The sequence below is a fragment of the Athene noctua genome, chromosome 5, assembly GCF_965140245.1.
Source record: "Athene noctua chromosome 5, bAthNoc1.hap1.1, whole genome shotgun sequence".
Taxonomy (NCBI): Eukaryota; Metazoa; Chordata; class Aves; order Strigiformes; family Strigidae; genus Athene; species Athene noctua.
In genome coordinates this window covers 46,262,558-46,284,976 of record NC_134041.1, presented here as the reverse complement: position 1 = coordinate 46,284,976, position 22,419 = coordinate 46,262,558, and the positions used below count along the sequence as shown (strand labels likewise).

The 22,419-nt window shown below is 40.9% G+C and overlaps 1 protein-coding gene across 5 annotated transcripts in view; it reads left to right on the top strand.

Moving 5' to 3' along the window:
- The window catches only part of LOC141960965 (WASH complex subunit 2-like), a 36,950-nt gene extending 15,264 nt beyond the window's left edge, over window positions 1–21,686 (top strand). For 3 of the 5 annotated variants that reach the window (XM_074907363.1, XM_074907360.1, XM_074907359.1), the window contains 15 exons: window positions 1,237–1,329; window positions 1,841–1,945; window positions 3,265–3,381; window positions 4,832–4,995; window positions 5,430–5,541; window positions 6,472–6,657; window positions 7,705–7,887; window positions 10,218–10,346; window positions 10,553–10,648; window positions 11,714–11,833; window positions 13,431–13,493; window positions 14,167–14,379; window positions 16,662–17,273; window positions 17,884–18,058; window positions 21,208–21,686. In XM_074907363.1, coding sequence (XP_074763464.1) covers window positions 1,237–1,329; window positions 1,841–1,945; window positions 3,265–3,381; window positions 4,832–4,995; window positions 5,430–5,541; window positions 6,472–6,657; window positions 7,705–7,887; window positions 10,218–10,346; window positions 10,553–10,648; window positions 11,714–11,833; window positions 13,431–13,493; window positions 14,167–14,379; window positions 16,662–17,273; window positions 17,884–18,058; window positions 21,208–21,344 — 2,505 coding nt within the window. In that variant the 3' untranslated portion in view covers window positions 21,345–21,686. The remainder of the gene's footprint in view (window positions 1–1,236; window positions 1,330–1,840; window positions 1,946–3,264; window positions 3,382–4,831; window positions 4,996–5,429; window positions 5,542–6,471; window positions 6,658–7,704; window positions 7,888–10,217; window positions 10,347–10,552; window positions 10,649–11,713; window positions 11,834–13,430; window positions 13,494–14,166; window positions 14,380–16,661; window positions 17,274–17,883; window positions 18,059–21,207) is intronic. The other 2 variants (XM_074907362.1, XM_074907361.1) reach the window with 2 other exon arrangements.
- The last annotated feature ends 733 nt before the right edge of the window (window positions 21,687–22,419 follow it).

Here is a 22,419-nt window from a genome sequence, read left to right as displayed (position 1 = left end):
GAAATGAGAGCAAAACAAGAAGCCTCTGTTAATAAAAAATGTTTATGAAGTTCATGTCTGAAATGAAACCAGCCTGCCCTAAGAAGTTGTGGTGTCACAGTTCTGTGCTGCAGAGATTGTGTCTACACTTAGACCAACCACTGATAGCAACAGGTAACTCATGGTACCAGTACTAATAGTAACTGGTAACCCATCGCTTGTATATATTGTGGGAGAGGAAGGTGGATGTCACCGTTTTACATAATTATATACAATACTTGGACTGTTTAAAAAGATGGTTTTCAGCAGTTGTAGAAAGCTCTAAATGCTGTTGGGAGGACACATGTGAAGAGTTATGAGAGCCTCCTAATGCCCACTTCGTTTTCATTTTCAGAGCAGTGTTTTGAGGAAAGTAGTAATGCCTCTTGTTTCTATGGCAGAGATTGTATATACTCATTTTATACATATTTGCTGTCCAAGGAATATTTTAAGTAATGAGCTACGTTGACTCTTCTCCCCTCTGGACTGAGAAGTGTGCAGTGCTGGGGATGTCTAATGCAAATTGCTGTAGGACTTCCTCCATGTTGCCTTATGAGAAGCCACCTGGGCACAAGGGCCAAAGCCAGCTTCTATTTCTGGTGCAGTGCAAGAGTATCCTTGGTCAATGGAGCGCAGGTGGTGGTAGGAGGTCATCCAGTGCCATTGCTCTGATCTCATAGCATTTGGCTTTCCTGGAGGAGAGGATGAGAACTGATTCAGCAGCACCACTCCTGCCCTGTCAGGAAGTGAGGGTTGTTTTATACTCCAGGCTTGCTGGCAGTAGCACTTGGGTCTGGAATCATTCTGACTGTAATGGTGATATAGCTGGTGGCAGGTCTGGGCTGTGCTGTGCTAATGCAGGAAATAACGGCTGGCACAAACTGCCCTCTTCCTTTATGGAATACAGTTTGCTAAAACAAACATTTTTGTTTAACTTACAAGGGTGCCTGACATGAGTCACTGCATACATTCTTCTGCTGAGAAGGATGGTGGTGGGAGGCCTGTGGTAAGACCTGCAAGTCACTTGTGCATAGCTCTGGCTGCATGTGAGAAACTCAGCACATGAGTTTTGGACTCCAGGACATAGGTGACAAGACTGTGTTCAGTCCCTTCAATTGCTGAGACCGTGCCAGCAGCATGCCTCTTAGAAAGGGTCGTGTGACTTGCCTGCCCTTACTGAATCTAAATGGGTGCTGATGCAGTGTCTTTGTCCTAAAGAGTCAAGCATCTTCAGATGAGGACTTCAAGCCTTTATCTGAAAAACCTCCAAGGAAACAGAGGGGCCTCTTCTCTGATGAGGAGGATTCTGAAGTGAGTATCTCTTTAATAAATCCATACAGAAATCCTTGGGATCTGAGTCACTCTGATTTCAGTCCACTTGTATCTGGGGACTCCTTATATCTGTAGGAGTGGGAACTCTGACATCCATGCATCTGTTCCCAGCCATCCTGAAAGTTCCTTCTTGCTCCAAGACTGAAAACTCTGGGAACCTTTTCCCTGTCTTCAGAGAGTTAAACTTGTGTGGTACACACAGACATAAATTGAAAGCCTGAGGAGGGGAGATCAGCAAATCGAGAGCAAGAATCACAAAAGACTGCATATGTTTCTTTGTCCTTGGCCTCCAGCTAGCAATTACTCTGCAAAGCTGAGGAAAATCCCTGTGGAGTTGCAGGTGATTGGTACATCGAAGTAAGACAATCTTTCCCTACTTCACATGCACGCTAAACACTTTTTTTTTAAAAAGAAAAATATAAATGTCCCATTTACAGTTCTTAAATGTATAGCATTGCTTTGCAATGTGACATTTCCTTGGTTTGCACAGGATTTGTTTTCATCAAGTAAAACTGTGAAGTCCAAAGCTACATCTCTCCCTACCAGCAAGTCCATGACAAAAGCTCCACTCTCCTTGTTTGATGATGATGAAGAGGTAAGTACCACTTCCTGATACAGCCTGTGTATGGGAACCCTCCTGCACAGCCTGTTGCAAATGCAGCCAGAAATATTTGGAAGTTTCCAATGCTAAGCTTGTAAGTGGAGCACTAAATCAATCTTGCATTGTGTAGCAATTCTGAGCATGTGAATAGCGTTGTGGAGAATTGTAGCAGGGACTCTTGCGAGTTCTTGGTGTTTGTTTAGTATTTTGTCGTCAGTGCATATAATCTCTGGACCTAAGTGTGAAGGATGTTATCCCTTTGATAGGACTAGAGAATCTTCAGCAGTAGTACAGGTTTCAGCTTCAAGAAGCTGTTTTATCCTGATCTGTGGTACCTAGCCACATGGATGACTTCTTGCTCCTCTTGTCATGGCTGATGAATTCCTTTTTTCTTGCTTTTCAGTGTTTAAGAATTGCAGCTGCTAGTGCAGAAACTGAGATCAGAGCACAGTTTATGCAAGAAACTTAACAAAATAGAATTAGTGTCCTTATTTTTTTTTTTTTTTTTTTTTACCCTCTTCTCCCTCCCACACACTCTCCAAAGAGCTTTCAGCTCTGGCCTGCAGCCTTCAAGGTGAGTTAACTTACCCTTAACCTGAGGCAAATAGGAGGCTTGCTCAGAGCTGTCAGATAGGGGACTTATGCAAACTGAAGATAAAGGTTTCCTGTTCAAGAGGGGGCTACTTCCAGCTCGCCTCTGTGAGCAGGGGCTGTTCAGAAGCAACTGTCAGGATAGTGAAGCATGTTGTAAATGCTGTCTGCCATAAAGATTGTGTTAAGTTCAAGTTGAGTGGAGAAAAGCATAAATAGGTGTTAGGTGGTGAAGTCAACATTACCTTTTTATGTTCTGATGCCTATATAATAATCTGCAGGAGTGTCTTCAGGTGAAAAGTCTTGGTTCTTGCCCAGTGCTGGTGGTTCAGCTTGACTGTTGCTTGTCCTCACAGAATAGGATTCATTCTCTCTTTCATTATGTAGATGTAGAAACAGTGCCCCATTGTGTTAGCTGCTGTGCAACAGAATTGCTGTGTGGTGGCTTTTGGCTGCTGGTCAAGCCTTATGGTGGAGAATCTGTGGGAAAAAAACAAACTGTGTGCTTACAAGTTTCTGGTCTATCAAATGCTGTGTGCATAGAATTCCCTGTACCAGAATACTGTATGACACTTGAAATTGTCTTCAAAAAGGGTTCACAAAACATCGTTTCCCTATTCTCATCTCGGAAGTGGATGGCAACGGTCTTACATGCTGATGACTTGTCAGTGAGCTTTTCACTGTGACTTTGGCTTTTGATTTTTATTTTAATTTATTTTAAGGATTTCTTTGGTGTAGTACCTGCCAAGATGCAACAGGAAAAACCCCCAGAAGAGAAAGCAAACCAGTCGGAGCCATTCAAGAAAGCCTCCAGTTTATTGTTCAGCAGTGATGAGGAGGTACTGAGGAGTAAGATTTCGTTGAAAAGGGTTACTGTACTTTATGCTGGTCAAAGCATAAAAATGTTGAGACAGGAACCATAGTCAAACTCTGCTGTGTCTACATGCCATACATACCCCAGTCCTGTGACTTGCTTGCAGCTGAGGAAGCTGTCTGATTCTTGGCCCAAATTATCTCAGGTTCTAGGTAAAAGAAGACACGTGGAACAGAAAATCGATGTTTTCAATGTAATTTATAGAAAGACTGGTAGCAAATGGAAGCTATTGCCCAAAAATCTGACTTAAAAATACCAAAAGGGAAACGTAAGTTTGCTCCTACTGCTTTAATTTCTGTAAGGAAAGTGTAGCAGTTCTAGATAGATATGTGATGAGTTTTTCTTGGTTTTGGGGTTTTGGGGTGGAATTTTTCTGTGTGTGGTGGTATTTGGTTGTGGTTTTTTTGTTTGGTGGGGTTTTTTAAATCTAGGGATGGGAAAAAATGAAACAAATAACTAGGCTTCCCAGACAGCAGCCCTCTTAGGGATGGATTAGGTGTTGTGCTACATCTTAAATGAAAGCCAGAGACACTAAGTGGATTAAAAACTTGTCTGGAAAGTCTCTGAATTAACTCGCATGAATAGGATCTAGACTCTTCTTAGCCCTCCCACCCTCCAAAATTACTCTTTTGTGTAGACTTGATTTTTATTACCTGTCCTGTATTTGCTTGTTAGTAAATACTAGTAATATTTTTAGATGCATTTTTATCTTAATGTAGAATAAACCAGGTTCTTAATTCAGCATGCCTGTAGTTCCTTTCAGAAGGGGGTCAAATAGGGGGGGAAATTGGGCAAACCACTTGAAATGCTGGGAATAAGAAAACAGACAAGTCAGAAAACTCTCCCAACCCCAGAAATGTTTCCTTCTAATGTAAACTTTTGACTTCTTGAATGGCTAGGCTTGTTTAAATGCTAGCTCCAGAGCGGGGAAAAAGGAAGGTACTGTGGTTTAAAGTTGAGGAAATAAGAAGTGCAGAATCATGCACACTCTATTAATGAGGTGTCTTGGGTGTTGGTGATGTGGTTTTTCTTTGGGGTTTTGGGTTGTTTTGTTGTTGGTTTTTTTTTCCGCCCCATACATCAAACTTGATAATTATTTGAGTGGCTCAAATTAGGTTTTACTAGGTGACCTTACTCCTGTGACTGCAGTTGACACTGACCTCAGTTGTCAGGAGCAACTATAATAGTAAAGTGTGTGTACCCTGTTTTGCTGAGCAAATACCATATGCCAGAAGGTTGCCAGGCCCTCTGTAAAGCCTGAACAATGTCAGATTACGGTGGCTAACACAAAGGCAGGAAAATAAATAGTAGACCAATGCAAGGACTGCCAAGATGCTGAAGTGTTTCTGCTTATGAAGATGAGGAAACGGCTATGACCAAAGCAAAAGAAAACTTAAGGGCTCCTTCTTTTTAAGGAACACTGGGATGTCTCCAAGCCAGCTAAACTTCCTTCTGAAGATGATGGAAAAGAGGACCCTCCAAAATCAGCTAGCACTATCAGTCAGGCTAAAGCTGTGAAGAAAACAAGCCTCTTTGAGGAAGAGGATGAGGAGGATTTATTTGCAATCACTAAAGAGAGGTGACGGTGTTGGGGTGGGATGGAGGGGGTGGCATTTTTTCAGAACTGCCCAGCAGTGCCCTCAAAACATGACAGACCCGCGTGTATTGCAGATATCCCTTGCTGCTGAGGTGGAAGTAGAGGTTTATGAGTGGGAATGGGCAAGGCTGGGCACTTTTTTTGTATCTGTGGTGGATCATTCTCCTTGCCACCACCGAACTGGGCTCTCTCCGTTTCCAAGCCTGCCATGTAAAATCCTCTTCATATCTCTTTATCTTCACTTCTGCAGCAAGCTGTGCCAACAGGTAGGGAGGGTGGTAGAATTGTTGAGACAGTGAGAAAGCGGAGTCTTGTATCTGGGATGACTTGCTGGCAAATGATGGGCCTAAGTGATACTTTTAAACAGATGCAATGCATGGCCTCTGAAACTCTTCCACTTTCTCCTCTCATCGCAGCCAAAGAAAGCCACAGAAGGTATCACTGTTGTTTGAAGATGATGCTACTAATGGAGACTCATTCTTCAGCTCCCAATCAACGTTACTTTCTTCAGCTGCGAAGGCTGCAGTGGTACCTCCCCTTTCTTTTAAAACTAATGTGGAACACTTAGTCTTTTTATAGTCTGCTTTCCTTGTTAGGTACTGCATTTAAGTCTAACTTGCTTTAGACAATGGTAGTTCTAGCAAATTGGGAATGGGAACAGGGCAGACTGAACTCTTACACGTAAAACTTCTTACTACCATCAGCCTAATAGATTTCAAAATTTTATTTACCACTAACCCTAAATTTGATCGATTTATGCTAAAAGCCCTCCCTAAGGATATTTTGAGAGGTCTCAACCATGAAATACCATTAAAAGAGCAAATGGCTTGCTTCTAACTGTGAAGCTAGGGCTTCACCCTTAGTGTCACCTCAACCCAAGCTGATTCAGATGTGTCTACAGGCTTCTTACTGGCTCTCTGTTGAGGGTGCTTATGCTGTCCTCTATTTTATGAGCTTAACCCATAGCTTACTACCTGTCTGGTTGTGCTTTGGAATTGAGAGTAGGAGTTGCAAAAGTTTAATGCAGCTGTATCTGTAGCAGGATTTCCTGTACGTGTGTGTGCCGCCCACCCCCATGCCTTGCCTTTCTGCTTACCAGGAAAACAGTTGTCATGGCCCATAAAGATAATAGGCTTGGGAATAGAAGAGAGACAGGTCAGCCACAGTCTAGCTGCTGTCAGTCACAGGAAACTGCACCAAGCAGACAAGATTCCCAGGGCATTTTCTCTAAGCTTGCAACTGCTTCTCAGCACTCTTCAACCAGACTTAAGAGCCTATAATACTAGAAATCAAAAGTCATAAACCAGAATATCCCGTGGGAGGAAAGTAGAAGTCAAGCATGTTACCAGTGTCCTAGATCCCTGCAGAAGGCAGAATGAGACTCTGCTATCCCACAGCAGCGTATGCTGCTTATATACCCACCAATTTTGTGTCACCAACATTCTCTTAATTTTGCAGGAGAAAGTGAAACCAGCACAAGCACCACCTTTCTTTAATGAAGATAAAAAGGAAGAAAATGAAAATTTACCAGACAGAGCAGCAAAGTCTAAACAGGTAGAAGATACATTGTGGTGTTTAGAAGAGCCTGGAGCAGTTCCTGTGCCTAGAGGAACAGATATTGCAGGGCAGCAAACAAAGGAAAAAGTGAGGGACTTTCTTACGTTAATCTGAAGTTTGGTAAAGGTTCAGTTAAAAAAAACTCCACAATCTAACAGTGCTGCTCTGGGACAGAATTTTTTTTCTGGATTACGTCTTCTGTTGCCAGAGAGAGAATAACTATGTCCATTTAGCAAAATCACTTGTCAGTCAAACAGAAAATTGATTTAATGGCATTTAAAAGCTGTTTTCCAACTGATGTACATGAGAGAATTGTTTGGGATTTTTTAGGGGACGAGGGGTTGGGTGGGGAATCTGTTTCATTTTTCTTCCAGAGTGGGTTGGGTAATCTTCATTCACGTGAACAGATCTTTCCTTTAAAAGATAGCCTATATTAATGTGTAGGCTTTGCTTCAAGCTCAGTAACTTTGCAACATGCTGTCTGATTAATTATAAATGGTATTGGTAGCTGTGGCTTTCAGGATTGTGAATTTCTCCTGGCCAATACTGTTACAGAACAGTATTGATGTGTATTGAGTGTATTATTGAAGAAGCTTCAGCAGAACTTAATCTTGGGCATGGTCTTACTGAGTGATTGTTGGGGAATTGCTAGTTGATTAATTTCCAGAGTAGTTATCATACTTTGCACTTTCTTGAGTGCATTTGAGATTCAGGTAGTGCTGCGCACTCCACAGAATCCCACCTTGCATGATCTAGGTACCTTAGAGGTAATGGCAAAGCTGCTTAATGCAACCTTGTGGCGCACATGCAGCCTGGCATATGGATGAAGAGGAAAATCTTATGTAGGTAGCTTCTTATCAACAGTGCTACAGTGTAGGGTACAGGAGGAAATTTCTGTTCCCTTCAGAGCCATAAAGTGTGTTCTCTTCTTCATCTATCATCTCTTGCTAATCTGCATGTTGCTATTCTGTCTGCTTAGGAAAAAGGAGTTGAATATAGTTGTCTGCTTGGTAATGGATTGTGGAACTCTGACTACTGCTGGCATTTAATCAAGAAAGTTTAGTGGCTTTTTGAGCAAACCTGAACTAAGTAACAGATTTATGTGTTAATTTTTTATTTTTTTTTTCTGTGGAGCCTTTTGCAGCAACATCTTCAAAGCCAGCCAGCAGTTCAGATCTGTTTGCAACGTCGCCACCAGCTCTGGAGAAAGATGTCAAGACCCAAGCTAAGAAAGTGTTAAGCTTGTTTGAGGAGGAGGAAGAGGAGAGACTGGAAGATGATGATGGCATTAAAAATGCACAGATAGAAATTGGTGTGGTGAGTCTAGGGAAGTTCTTGAACACTAGGAAACAGTATTTTTACCTCTACTATTCTAGGCAAGGTTTTGTTTTTACCCTTCCCTCTCTTCGTGCTATAGAGGCCAAATTTTCTCTATTTCTAAACTTCCAGATTCTTGGGTGAGAAATTATTCTTGCTCTTCCCCATGATCCTGAATCCCTTTGTAAATTTTTCCATTCCACTAACTCAAAAGCATTTTGCTGCATGCTAGTGTGAAAAGAAATTCTGTACAGATGTTTGATGCTTGATGCTTGCTCTACAGAACTGATTCTCCAGTTACCCCTCAAGGTCAGGGGTACTAGTAATTAGAAAGATGTAGAATTTGAAGCCTTGTGGTTTATCCCTTTATTTTCTCTATAGTGTTGCGGTTTGCTGATGGATATATGCCTGCAGACTTAGCTTCAGCAAGAATCTTAATTCTATGTTTACTTCTGTTTTTTAAGTATGTGTGTTCGGTTTTTTTGAAAAGTCTCCAGTTGCCATATTCTTGCTGTCTGGCCTTCCTGATATAACATATAACATCAAGAGGTAGACTTTGAATCTTCAGCAGCAACATCCTTGAATCCATGGCACTGTTCTTGTTTCTGCTTAATGCAGATGTACCAGATTTTTTTCTGTTAACTTGAAGTAATGTCAAAAAGTCTATACTGTTTAGTACAGTATACTACGAGGTTTCATCATCTTGTGTGACCATGTAAAGTAAGCTGTCAACCCTAAAGGCTATACACACTTTATTTAGAAGTCCCTGGAGCTGAATGAAATAGATGGCTCTTAGAGAAAAATCCCTGTTTATTGCTGCTTCTGAATTAAAATGGATTGTTAGCTTGAGTGCTTATTTACTTGTTGTGAATCTATCCTGTGTTTGGCTGGGGGAGGGGGGCCACATTGTGAGATGGTTGCAAGAAGCCACATCTCTCCTATGGCTTTTTTATCTGTGAATTTTTTCTGATCTTTCCTTCAAAGCGCTCAGCTATCAGCATATAACAGTCATGAAGTGATTAAGGTGATGAAATGTATATTCATGCAAAAATCAAAATAGGTAATTTAGGAACTTAACTTTTTTGACAGACAAATCTGAAAGGTGCTACTATTTTCCTTGCTTGTCTCAGCTTAATACGTGTTTTATGTGTGGACACTTCTAGATGTGCATTAGGTTTTCATGTATCTGGGCATAAACAGCAGTTCTAGTGCTCTAAAAATGTGACCTGGCTTTTGATATAAAATTAAAGCTGGTGCACAGAGACTGAGACTAGAGCAGTAATAGAAATTATAGGACAGGGTGTATGGACCAGAAATGGTGTGCTGGAAACTAGCTTTAGTAGGCAGCCCTTTAGGACTCTTGGAGATTTGGACTAGGAAGGGGAGAATCGGGGTTTGTTCTTATGACTGCTGCTCCTGCTGCTTGGATTTTGTGTCTGATGTTATGCTACTGGACATGCTCTTAAGAGGCATCCTTTCATTTGTTTAGGTCCTGAAGAGACATCTGGGTGGTGAAACATGATACTGGCCTTTACCTAGACATTCAGTGGGGCATTTGCCTTTTGAAAGTCAGACCTGGGTGCATACAGTGACCATGATCATAGAAAGGCATTAGTTTTGGTGTCCAAGCAGCTGACACTGATTGGTTTGACAGATAGTGGAGGGTTGGTAGGGTGATATGTTCGACTGTCAACCTTCCCCCGCCCCGCCCCCATCAGCAAATTTGAAAGCACAAGTTCCTGCCAAAGGCAGACAATACATTCTGTTCTTCATTGTGGGGGTGTGTTTGCTTTAACAGGAGGAGAACGGGGAATCTAGCAATAATAATAGCTTTACAGGCCTTCAACTTTGGGTTTTTATTTTTTATTTTATTTTATTCTTCTTTAAAAAGGTAGCTTAGGAAAAGAATTAACCAGATTCTCTTCTTCTCACTTCTCAGTCCTGCACCCTCAACTGAAAAAATCAAGACATAAAACTCTTACTGAAATATAAACCTCACCATACACTCATGATAACATACTGAAAACTTTTTTTTTCTTACTTCTAAGGAAGCTTTACAGGTAAAAAGTAGTGGCTGGATCTCAGGTCAGCAGACACAGATACATTTTGATTAATGTCTTCTCATCAAACTGAACTGTGACCACAAATATTTACATTGTAAATTTTTCAAATTTGTTCAAAGTAAAATATTTAACTGGCAGTTAAGTTTGTATTTTTGTTACCAGGGTCATAGTGTAGCCTCAGATGAATTGTAATCTGCCTTATCTCTAGGCAAATAACTTCCTTAAGGGGGAGAGTTTCTCACTGTGAACCTTTCTCCTCTCCTTCAGGCTTCTGAGAAAAGTACTCGGCCCAAAAGCACTGGAGTCTTTCAAGATGAAGAGCTCCTCTTCAGTCAAAAACTTCAGAAGGACAATGATCCAGACGTTGACCTCTTTGCCAGCCCCAAGAAGTCGATGGTGAGTTCAAATTCCTCTTCTGAACCTTTTATTTAGAAACAGTCTTTAAAGTGTGCAGCCTACTGGTGTTCCTTGTTTGAACACAGGTTAAGAGGTCAGTGATTTCCAGGGAGGACTAAATGTGCATACGAGTTCGGGCATCATGCACCAAAGGAGATGTGTTTTTGATCTGTGACACATCTTTTCTTTATCCTTTGTCTCTTTAGTCTGCAAACCGTATCCTGAAGCCATCATCTGGAGGAGGGCTTTTTGGGGATGATGATGAGGATGATCTCTTCAGTACAGCTAAAACAAATCTTCCGGTATCTGTTCCTCTACTGTAAATGGCTTACATAAAAGACATTGGAAAAAAGCGTATAGAAAGAGATTTTTTCCATATGTATTCCCATAAGAAATGAAGTGACTTCTCAGATCTCTTTGAGAGTATAGAAATGACCATTGTGACCCTGAAGGTATAGGGAACAAACCGATGCATTAGGTCTTCCAAAGCTGGGATGAGAGGATTTATATTCTTTTTCATTTTGTGTATCACTGAGACTGACTTTGGTGTAAGAGAACATAACACACTTGAGCAGATAGCAGAGTGCATTGTTTACTTGTTTTGTTGTTTAAGTTGCTAATATTACTGCTCTGTAGTTCATGTGTGACTGGTGAGCTTTGCTCTATGACTCATGTAATTAAAGTCTCTGCAGATTGGTTTGATTTAAGGTTATGAATGTGGTATTAAAATCTGTGTGATCACTGTATTTTTTAGAGGGTGAGCAGCTGCAACAATGAACTACATGGCATTACAGGTGGTCTGAGGTCAAAGTCCTAACATGCATTCTAAACTGATACTCTAATTGTGTTTAGCTTATTTAAGTTGAAGCCAACTTTTACTTTAGTCTATTTTCATGTCTGTAGCTGGAAGTTAGGCTAGAAAACTGGCAACAGTTTCTAGAAACGGTTTCTTTGAGGACTGTGGAAGGGGTGGTCTTAAGTAATTAGCACTTGGCAGATATATATGGAGCCTGTTTGCTTGAAAACATAAAAATAGCAGTGTTCCTTAGCTAGCTTTGTGCTTTTATTTTCCCTGCTGTCCTGTGCATGAGGAAATATGTATGCATTTTTAAGTTTATTGAAACTCTTACTATTTATCGTTAACATAGACAGCAAAGGTTGAGATAGGCTAAAGGAATGGAGGAGTGCAAGGCCCTTGTCACTGCAGAGCCAAAAGGCAATGCCTACTATGCATTGCAGAGTCAAAAGATGTGGCTAGTTTTCTTTTCAGATAGAAGTAAGATTTTTAAAAACTTTGCTTTTTTTTTTGATCTGCAGACCATGCTTTCTACCTGATTCGTGTTGACTTGTGCTCTTAATGTTTTCAGAAAATAGCTGAGAAGAAAACACTTAAGGCCAGTACTGGCCCTTCCTTGGAGAGCAGTAACCTTCTAGAAAGTGCTTTAAGTGCCAAACAAGACGAAGCTCTGAAGGCAGTAACTACAGAGGCAAGTACTTAAATCTTGTGCCTTGAACAGCACAAAAAGAAAAAGGAGATGTATCATTTTGTTTTAAGTCAGTCTCTTGGAAAAAATCAAAACTAATGCCTGGATTCACTCACTGCAAAGTGGCAATGCATGGCCAAACTTGTGTCTGCTTATCAGCAGGTGCATTGTTACTAGCAAGAAGTTTAAATGCTATTGATACAGTGTTTTGTTCATTGCCCACACATTTATAAGGGCAAAGTTACAAGGCAGTGAAGAACTACACCTCAGGCCCATTTGGATTGAAAAATGGGTTGTTGTTCATTCTTCTCTGAAGTGCCAGTGTCTGTTGGAATTAATGTGATCTTTAAAGTATAGATAGGCTTTCTCAGAAAAAAGATCAGGGCATGCAGCACAAATCTGTGGCTGTTGAGAACCTTACCTTAGAGACTTTATGATGAGCAAACAAGACTCCTGTCCTTATTTTTGCAGACCAAGGGTCTCTAGGAGAAGCAGTCTGGATCTGAATTCTGGCTTGTGCCTCACCAGAGCTGCTTGATGCATTTCCATCTGTAGGAGATTAACTTTTCAGTGTGGGGAGTGGGTGTTGTTTTTTCTCCCCTGGGCTGAGGAATACAGAGCAAGTCTGTAGGGCTAGTAACAAGCATGTCTTCCCTTATGGTGAAGTATTTCTTGAAGTGTAGAACGATGCTTGTCTTCCATTTTTTTGACAGCCTGGTATAGGAATGATCTTAGCCTGTCTGAGGTTCATCTGAACACCCGATGCATTTAAGTGGAGAATGGTTTCCTCAGACACTAGGATTCCTCTGTCATGCTATCAAGACTCCCCAAAACCATGCGTGTCCTAAGCCTTGCAAACCCTCAGTTAAATTCAGCCTGTCTGAAGGAGCTCTGACTGCCCAGCCACACCAACAGCAGTACAGCCAAACTCACAGAAACCAAGAGGGCTACAAAATTGTACCTCTCAGCCTACAAGAAAAGCAGCTTCAGAGAAGTACACAGTCCTCTGTGGAAAGCAGGCCATCAGTGCAAGAAATAAGACTAGACTAGAAGAGCAAGAGCAGCTATTAGGTTCTGAAGACTTGAGTCAATTCTAGGTCTCAGGGAAGAACCAAATCAGCTAAGGTGCTCCTCCCAGGGCTTGCTCTCCACAAGTTTGTAGTCTGTAGCACTATTACAGCCAGTCACAAAGAGAATAGTTGTATCGTGATCTGGCAACATGGCTTCAGAGGGTCTTAGGGGAGAGAATAAGCAAGGAGGGAGAGTAGCTGTCACAGTTTGGTTTGACTGGTGTTGTGTGTGACCTGGAGAAGATGGAAGTTGATGGGTTATTAGGGTAGAAGTATAATATTGTGTAGAAGAAGGGTGGAATGAAATGTGTTAATGATGGGGCTATGGCATGTTGGGAACTGAACATGCTGAAACATGCTGAACTGAACAAGTTGAAATTGAGTGACTGTAGTTCTAGTGGTAGAATGTGGCGATAACAAGGTATCTTCATAAGAAATTGGTAAGCAGTGAGGTATAGATGTATTAAAATGCAAACTATGGTCTAGTTGATAACTTGTCCAGTTGTTTAATCCAGTGTAATTCTGTGCAGAAATCTACAGGTCCTGTTCCCATTAAAACCAAAGAGCCCTCATCTCGGATTGGAAAGCTACAAGTAATTAACTTTACTGGCATTTTGACTTTCAAAAAAAAAAATCTTCCTTGCCTCACTGATGGCTTTCCCTGAAATGAAATCTTTTTATTTTCTTACCTTTCTCTTGCAATTTTTTTTCTTCAGTTGGCATATTTTCTCTTACTTTTTCTGTATTGCATGTTTAATTTTATTTCCCCCTTCCCATTTCAGACCTGACTCTGAGCAGCAGTATTTACTCTGGGGGCAGAGGGTGGGCTCCTCTTCGACCTGCTGTTTTTCTCAGCACTATTTTAAGTATGTTTAGAGACTCTTACGAATATGTTCAGAGACTTTTAAGGATTTGGGGTTTGGTTATATCACTTGGTTATGACATGAAATGCCTAATAACTGTCTATATCACAGTATAGCTCTTAACATCAGAACCATTGTTGTCCTCAGATAGGATACTGAGCTATACCGGTGTTTGGTCTGACATAATGTGGCCATGCTGTTCTTGAAGCTCTTATACAGAATAATAGTGTTGAAACTTAATGAGACAGAGGATGTGGACGATGCAGAAGTGTATAGGTGTGAGAAGGTAGAACTTGAATGCCTACATATGCTAGTTCTTGCTGCTGTTCTGGAGCCGTGCCTGCTCTGGAGCAGTGTTAATGTGATCTCTTTTATGTATGTTTTTGTTTTCTCTGTTTTGTAGGCTAACTTAGCTATTAATCCTGCAGCCTTACTACCTGGTGCAATGCCTAAGGTCTCCAATGTAAAGTCCCCCTTACCAGTTCTGGACACTCCATTGCATGAGCCCAAGGACGTACAGAACAGCGAAGCTTTCTCTGCTGCAGGAAACACTGAAGAACTAGGTGTAAGCTTTGATCAGCCTATGCAAGCGGATACCTTGCACAGCGCCAATAAGGTAACCTTGGTATTTAGGAGGATAGCAAAGGGGATTAAAAACACAGTCTGTACTCATGCAGGAATTTGTGATTTGGTAGGCAGGTGGTCTGTCTGAATCTAAGTGGAGGTGTGGAAATCTAATCCCCTCACTTCCATGGACCACTGAAGAGAAAGTCAAGCGTACTACATTCTTAGCTCTGTGAGGGGTTTATGCGTATGCCTAATTCTGTGCCTTTTTAAGGTACATGTGTATGTTCCCCAAATACAGTGGTCTTTCCTATAGGTTGAAGGTATTTTGATATAATGTCTTGTCCTGTCCCAGGAGATGCCAACCTGAAAACCACAAAAAAGGCATCTCTCTAGGCTACCTACAAAAATATGTTATGGACAGCTGCTGTGACAAGGTATCAAGAACACATCACTGCTGTAGGTTGACCTTTACCTCCTCTGTAGATAAAAATGTCATGTTGTCCTGAACTGCCACTCCCAATTCTTTTTCAAACAAAAATTTTTTCTAAAGAAAAAAACCAAAACCAAACCAAGAGAGTATTACAGCTTTTGACATGGCAGATCTCTGCCTCCTGACTCATTTGGGTTTTATTCATACCTTTTTACTTTATGGACTGCAAAAGGCATGTTCTAATTGAAGATTTAGTGGGGTTATTTTTTAAAAAAAACAACTTGAACCATGTAGTTAAGATTTGTTCTGGGTGCTTATGATTTTATAAAGCTCTTGGGTTTCCTGAGAGCAGCTATTTGAATAGATAATTTAGGATCTTAACTTTGATGCTTTCTTTCCTTAATTCTGCTGAGTCTTGTCATTACTAAACAAACAGCAGAGATGTCTTGGGAAGATGCAGCTGTCACCACAATGGCTGACAATGACCCCTTAGTGTCAAATGGGTTTGAAGCTAGTAAATCAGACTGATGCATTACCATGTAGGCATAGTTGTTTCCAATAGCAGGATGTCCTGCACAACAGACAAAACCCTCTGTCGTGATATTTTTAAATAGATAGGCTTGCAAAAATACAGCTCCTATAGCTGCATGTGGTCAACCTTGAATGTTCATTTTATAGTAGTGATGATGCGTGTTTGTTTACAGTAGTAATCTAAGAAGAAGCATGTCAGAAACTATACAGTGAATGTGTTTTGTGGCTCAGGTTACATGTTTTAATTTTGGCATGTTATTGCTGCTTGAACCTTTCAAGTAAATATATTCATGCAAATATAATTTTTTCCAAAGTCTGTAACAAGGCAACCTACCTAGCATTCTGGCTGTCCTTTCAAAGAACAGTGTATGAAGCAAGGATCAGATTTTATTCAAGTGCATCTCCCTTTCATCATAATTTTCCTGTTTTTTCAGCCATGTTCTGATCAATACAGCCTCACACTCTGAAGGCAGATGTGCTTCTGCAATGATTCTAACAAAAACACATGGGTCCTTTAAGCTGTGTTATGGCATATCCATCCAGGTTGTCCTTCTACTTCAACACAGCAGTTAACAAAAGGGAAGAGGAAGCTGTACTGATCTGTTTCCTACCTGTATGAATACTCCTGTCCATATGGGATATGCTACAGCCTATAATGGAACCATGCAGGGGGGCTTCCTTAAAAGCAGCAGAGGAATTAACTGTAGCAGGCTATGCATAAAATGAAATTAAATGGAAAACTTAATTAGTCATGGCTTGGACAGACTTAACTGCACTGTAGAAGCCCCTGGATTAGCAAGCTGTCAGACTGACTGAGGTATTACCTAAAGCCGAAGGGCTAGAGTGGCTTGTTGACCTATGTTGTGACTCTCTACTTGTGAGTGCTGTTGCTTTTGTACCCCAATTCCACCTGCTGTGGAATGGCCAGAGGGCAGCAAATCAGAAGTTCTGAGTTATTTTTCTGAATCTTGCTGCAGACTACTCCAAACTTTTATGTCCCCCTTGTCCATCTTTCCCCTTTCTGAAAAATGGGGAGGATGGATGATGTTAAGCTGATGATGAATGGTTCCTGCTGCTTCTCCCTATAACCTAAATCAGTGTCTGCTCTGTGGTCAAGAATCCCAACTGAGCATTTGTTTAAATGTGTGTGTAGCTGTTTAAGTTATTTAAACCAGAGCTGTAAGCAGAACTTGTAGTTAATTCAGTTTCAGTGTGCCAGTATGAAATGGGTAATGCATGTTAATTGCATTGTTGTGAAGGCAGGCAAAGTGCTGCAAGGAAACATAACAGGAATCCTAACCTGTCTTCTGTGAACTGTAGGGTTTTTTCCTTTTGTATAACCCTGCTCTGCTTTTACTCCTTTCTTGCAGACCAGGATCAAGGTTACAGGAAAACGAAGACCTCCTAGCAGAATGGCCCGCCGTCTAGCTGCCCAAGAGTCTGAAGAGAGTGAGGATGTAGACAGTGCTAAAGAATCACAATTCTCTCTACCAAAACAGATGTCAGCAGTAGTGAATGTAAAGGAGCCTCTTGCTACTGAAGCAGAGTCCACAAAAAATGACTTTCTTTCTGGCTTGTCACTGCCAGCTCATGGCAGTGTTTTGTCTGCTGGGATGAACTCACTCCTTCCTCCAGAATCCACAGACCAAGGGGATGATCTCTTTGAATCAGAAGACATTTTTGCAAGCAGCTCAACATCCAGACCAGCTGCACAATCCAAGTTAAAGGAGGGAATGCCAGACAGTGTGGCTAACAAACCCATCAATGGCAGGGAGAAAAAGCCTGATCTATCTGTTCTGGGTGATCAGGACAGCAGTGATCTCTTCCAGCCCGTACAGCAAAAATCTTCAACAAAAAGCAGCCCTATACCTTTTTTGGAAGAAGAGGAAGATTCTCTCTTCACCTGTCAGAAAACTGGAAGAAAGGAGTTGAAATCTGCTGTCCAACAAACTGTTGACCCTACTGCCCAAGATATCTTTGAGGTAATGGTTGAGCCTGTAACCTTGGTATTTTTGATCCCCAGGGCCTTATGCAGACCCCTCTACTTAGGCACAGGCTTAATAGTGGCCGCTGAGGAGGATGGAGTGTGCCGGATAGGTAGTGAACTGTCAATCGTGCTCTGCTGCTGGGCAATGAAAACCCTTCCTTTGGTTGTTCACCCCCGTATTAGCAAACGTGGATTAAAAGAGATTAAAAACGTGGAGCCTTAACACAGAGCAGGCATGTCACTGTATGTGCTGTGATTACGACACACCTATGATTATGACCTTTTTCAGAGTAACAAAGCATTTGGTTCTTACCTGATAGCTGTCTGTTCAATGCACAGCAGCTCAAATTAAGTCTTTTAAAAAAGGAATAAAGTTGACAGGCTGGGCAGCTGATACAAGCCTCTGTGTGATGCACTTGACCTGTGCACAATCCCATACTAAAGCACTTCTGAGCCATCTATGGGGAGAAGGGACTCAAACTTCTGAGGTTAGAGAAACGCATGGCTGTCAGTCTTCTAAGCATCTCAGCTGCTGTGTACAGGTAACTTGACTATTCTTTTGAAGTGTGTTGTGTATTGATAATCTCTTTATGCTTTGCTCCAAGGATGATATATTTGCTACTGAGGCAATTAAACCAATGAACAAAACAAAAGAGAAAACGCCAGAGACTAACCTGTTTGATGATAACATTGATATTTTTGCGGATCTCACTGTAAAACCTAAAGAAAAGAAGACCAAGAAAAAAGTGGAACAAAAATCCATATTTGATGATGATATGGGTAAGTGTCTAATGTATTGCGACTAATCTGATAATTATTTTATTGTCCTGAGTTGCATTCATTGGAGATGGTTTTAGAACTCTTTGCTTTCTTTCAACCTTTCAACTGCTCTGAAATCTGGTCATCGTTGAATTCTAGCCTTGGATGAGAACTTCCTTGATTTGTAGAACTAGCACAGTATTTAAATATTTAGGAGAGTGCTTAAAATTCTTCTGAGGGAATGAATAGTTTAATTCCTGTAGGGATTTTCTCACCTGTTGGAATTATGTCTCTTGCCTGGAATAAGAAACTAATCTCACCTTGTTATGGCTCCAAGATACGTTCTTTCTTTCAATTCGCACAGCTTTTTGTATCGTACTTTCAGATGAATCACTGATATGAAGAAATTGGCATCTCTTCCCACCCCACCTTCACTATTGTGTTGACTTCCTTGGAGCTCATAAGATTTTGTTAACAATTTACAAATACTACACCTGAAAGCAAACGTTTGCTCTATATAATTTGTTGAAAAAGCACATAGTAACGCGAAATGATGCAAAGCATGGTCCTTTCTTGTTCTTCATCAATGCAGGTATTAAAAGTCATTTGATCCCTGTTTGTTCTCAACCTCTTCATGTTTATAGCTCTTCTTTGGGGTTGCATGTATTTTTTTTCCTCTGAGACAAAAAATTCCTTTCTCCACTAGCTTTGATTCTCGTCAGTCTTCATTCTTTCTAACCTATTCAAATTTAATCTGACTTATCAGTTTTGCTTGGACTGCTATTAAGCATTCCAGCCTGATGGAATGACTTGGTTTGAGTCTGTAAATGTGTTAGAAAACTTGCCAGAGAATTAACATCTCGAGATGTCAAAACCTTCTCAATTGATATAAGAAATAAGACTTAAATGTTTGCAGGCAAGATATTTGAAATATGTATTGGATGATTAAAGTATTTTAATCATGTACATTTTTTTATGTAGCCTATAGCAAATGAAAGAGTTTTGCAAACACCTAGCCCTTCCAGATGTTTCAGGACAAAAATCTGGGTCTCGTGTTGAAAAGTAGTTGTAGAGTACCACTTGAAAGTATCTTGGAAAATTAGCTATGACAGAACCTGTTGTTTGCACTTCCACTTTTGACATCTACTCTGGTGCTAGAGCTTGGTTGTTTGATGTCACATCTGATCTTGATACCTATAGCATCTACAGCACCCTGTATCTGACAGACTTCGTCTTTCTCTAGAGTGTTGACTGTTTTGTGGTGCAGCTATAGGTATGCAACTTCTTAGTGCTCAAAGCTATGGAGCTCCAGAACACCAACAGGAGTCTAGGAAAGGTGAGAATGCCCTGCTGGCCTTAAAGTAGTAGAACTAGCACTTGCCCATGCTTCAGGTTAAGGATTGGCTTAAGTGATCATAGTAGCACTTTATCAGGGTTGTATATTGTTGTCTTAGATCCTTTCTGCTGCAAATGAAACAGTAAGTGGGTGCAGTTTGGGGGGAGGCTGCAGGATGCTTTCTTTTGTCCTACTGCAGCCTCTAGTTACTATTTACTACATTTGTGTTAGGCTTGTGGTGGCAGTATTAGAAAACCTCTTGCAGCTCTTTATCCTCCTAGCCTCCTCAGCAATGGCTGATGACACAAACATCTTGATGTCACCTCTGCCTATCTGCAGAATGGTGACTGAGCTTTCTTGTACATTGACAAATACTGTTTTCCGTGGCCCAAAATTTTCTATTCCTTAAGCCTTGTTATAAAATTGGAGTGATACCTCTACTGCTTATGGTACTCACTGTACTTTCCCTCTGCTGTGAAGCCAATCCATGGGATAGCTGCTTGCTTTGGAGTGATGCCAGTAGGGGATTACTCTCTTTTACTGCCTTTCTAAACTGTTCTTGTGCTGAAATGCTGTCCTGGATTATTCCTGTGTAATCCCTATGATCAGCACAGTAGCAGACGTGCTGGAATGGAAGTAGCTAGAAGAAAAAGGCAAGCATACTGTGATAGGCCACTTTATGCTTGGCCTTTGCTCAAGGTTAGGATACATGGCTGAAATACTAGTTTTTATACTCTGGACCAGTAAATGGCTATTAACCTCTGTATAAGACCTGTGTTTTTTTAATAGGGATTCAAGACCAGCTATGTGCTGCTTATATCGACCTTGTGAATCACTAATGATCCACATACCTCAGTCTTGTCAAATTTTTTTAATTCCCTCATCCAGTTGCATGATTTGAGTATCCTAAATTTAAAACTTTAGTGTATAGGAAGAGATATGCTGTTGTGTGTACCCAGGAAACCTCAGGCAACGCTTCAGCATATTGTATGGTAGCAGCTTTATCCCTTTTATATGAGCACAGTACTAAACACAAGCAGTGCTAGCCACAGCAAGAACTGCAGGTCTGTGAGCTCTGCTGCTGGCGAAGGGTATCGGGGTTGGAGGGTTTCACTTGTACCTGTTGTTACCCTTCAGGAGAGAACTCTGTCTTAATAGCAACATGATATTTTTCCCGTTTTGTGGCCCTAGTTATTCATAACAGAAATAGTTGTTTTGAGGAAGGTGGTGGGAGATCTTGATCCAGGACTGTAGACAGACTTTCTTAATATTCAGCAGGATAGCAGTTGTAGCTGTCTGCCTCCTTGCATCTTTGCTGTGCTCTATTCTCAAGTGATTTATGCTATGTTCTTATTGAGCTGTACATTAAAGACTGGTATGGCTAGTGGATGTCACAACAGTAGTTGCTACCAAGTACCATTTTTCCCCTTCTGATTTTCTTTGGCAACAACTTCACAGCTCTTGGGTCTCTCAGGTTCCTCAGATGCTAATGTTCTAGATAAGAGGTATGTTATCTGGCACTTTACATGATGGAATTGATTGCGGAGGTTTAATTTATTAGTACTTCTCAAACTTATGAGAGCTTGCACATGTTATAAAATACAAGTACTGTGCTTCTCTACTGAGAAGAAAAAATATTCTTAATTTGATTTACAGCTAGCAGCTCCCACATATGTCCTTACAAATGCATCTAGTATCGCAAGCAGCAGGAAAGCATTTGTTTATCACAGAATGTCCTTGGCAGTCACTGCTGTGTGCTGGAGACTTATGTACAATGTTACTTCTGTTTGGCAGTCGCTTCACATTAAAATCTGTCCTTTTTTTTTCCCTTTAGATGATATCTTCTCTAGCAGCCAAGTCAAGATACCCACTCCTAAAAGCAGATCTTCCCAAGCAGCCTCAGAAGCAAAATCTGAAAGCAAGACACTGAGCACATTTGATGACCCACTGAATGTTTTTGGAAGCCAGTAGCCAAGGGGAGTGTGTTGCAGAGAGGAGGCTTTCCTTATGCCCAGTTTAGTACTAATACTCTACATTCCTTAATCCAGTAGAGCTGAAATGAGATGGCTGTGGATATTTAAATGAGATTACCCATTTTAAATGGTTAGTATTCTCTTGTGTTAGGTCTAATTGTGCTAAATGATATATTTTTAAAAAAAGACAGTAACCTCCTGCTATCTTGTTTCCATGGTGCCCAGATGAATATAGCTTGTGCAATACCTGTGATGAAGTAATCTATTATACAAAGTATAGTTTGTTTTATTGAACAGATCTATAGAGAAAAGAATTGATAAATAGTAAATGGAGTCTGTTAAACCAGATCTGTCTGTATGTCTCTTTTTACTGCTTGCTAAGGAGGTCTGCATCATGACTTGAAAACAACCAAAACTATTACCATGCCTTGTCTGGATCAGCTGCTGATCTGCTAAGCTAATACTAGGGTAAGGCTGGGTTCTGTTACCAGGTACAGCTTCTTTTATATAATTAAGCGGTTAACAAATCTTAGAGCAGGACTTGACACCAGACAGAGCTAGGTATTTCATATTGGCAGCTAATGTAGTCTATACAAATAACAAATGGTTAAAACTTCTCTGCCAGAAAGAGTGTAACAGATGAGCACACATTGCTTCAAAAAACAACAGAAACCTAAGATTGTCTTCTGTTCAAGTTGTAAGCCACTACGTGAGATTTTTCACCTGCCTGGATATACCAAAGTTTTGCAAATAACAGTTTCCAAGAAGTCCACCTGTACTGAGCACGCTTGGTCACTTCCAGGTTAACAAGCCTATGCACATACTTCAGTGCAGAGACTCACTTGTGCCCAAAGGCTTGCTGTCTGCTTTCCTTTCTCATCCATAACACATTGTAGGCTGTTTACAGGAGGTAATCAGTGGAATCCCTTTAACTGTCTGATGCATTTGGCTTAACCTTCTTGCTTCCTGTATTTTCTAGATTGTCATTCTGGAACTGATGCCATTAACGATACTTGATGCCCAAGGGTAGACATTTGCTCTCCTGCATGCACACAAGCAGAGCAAGTGCATAA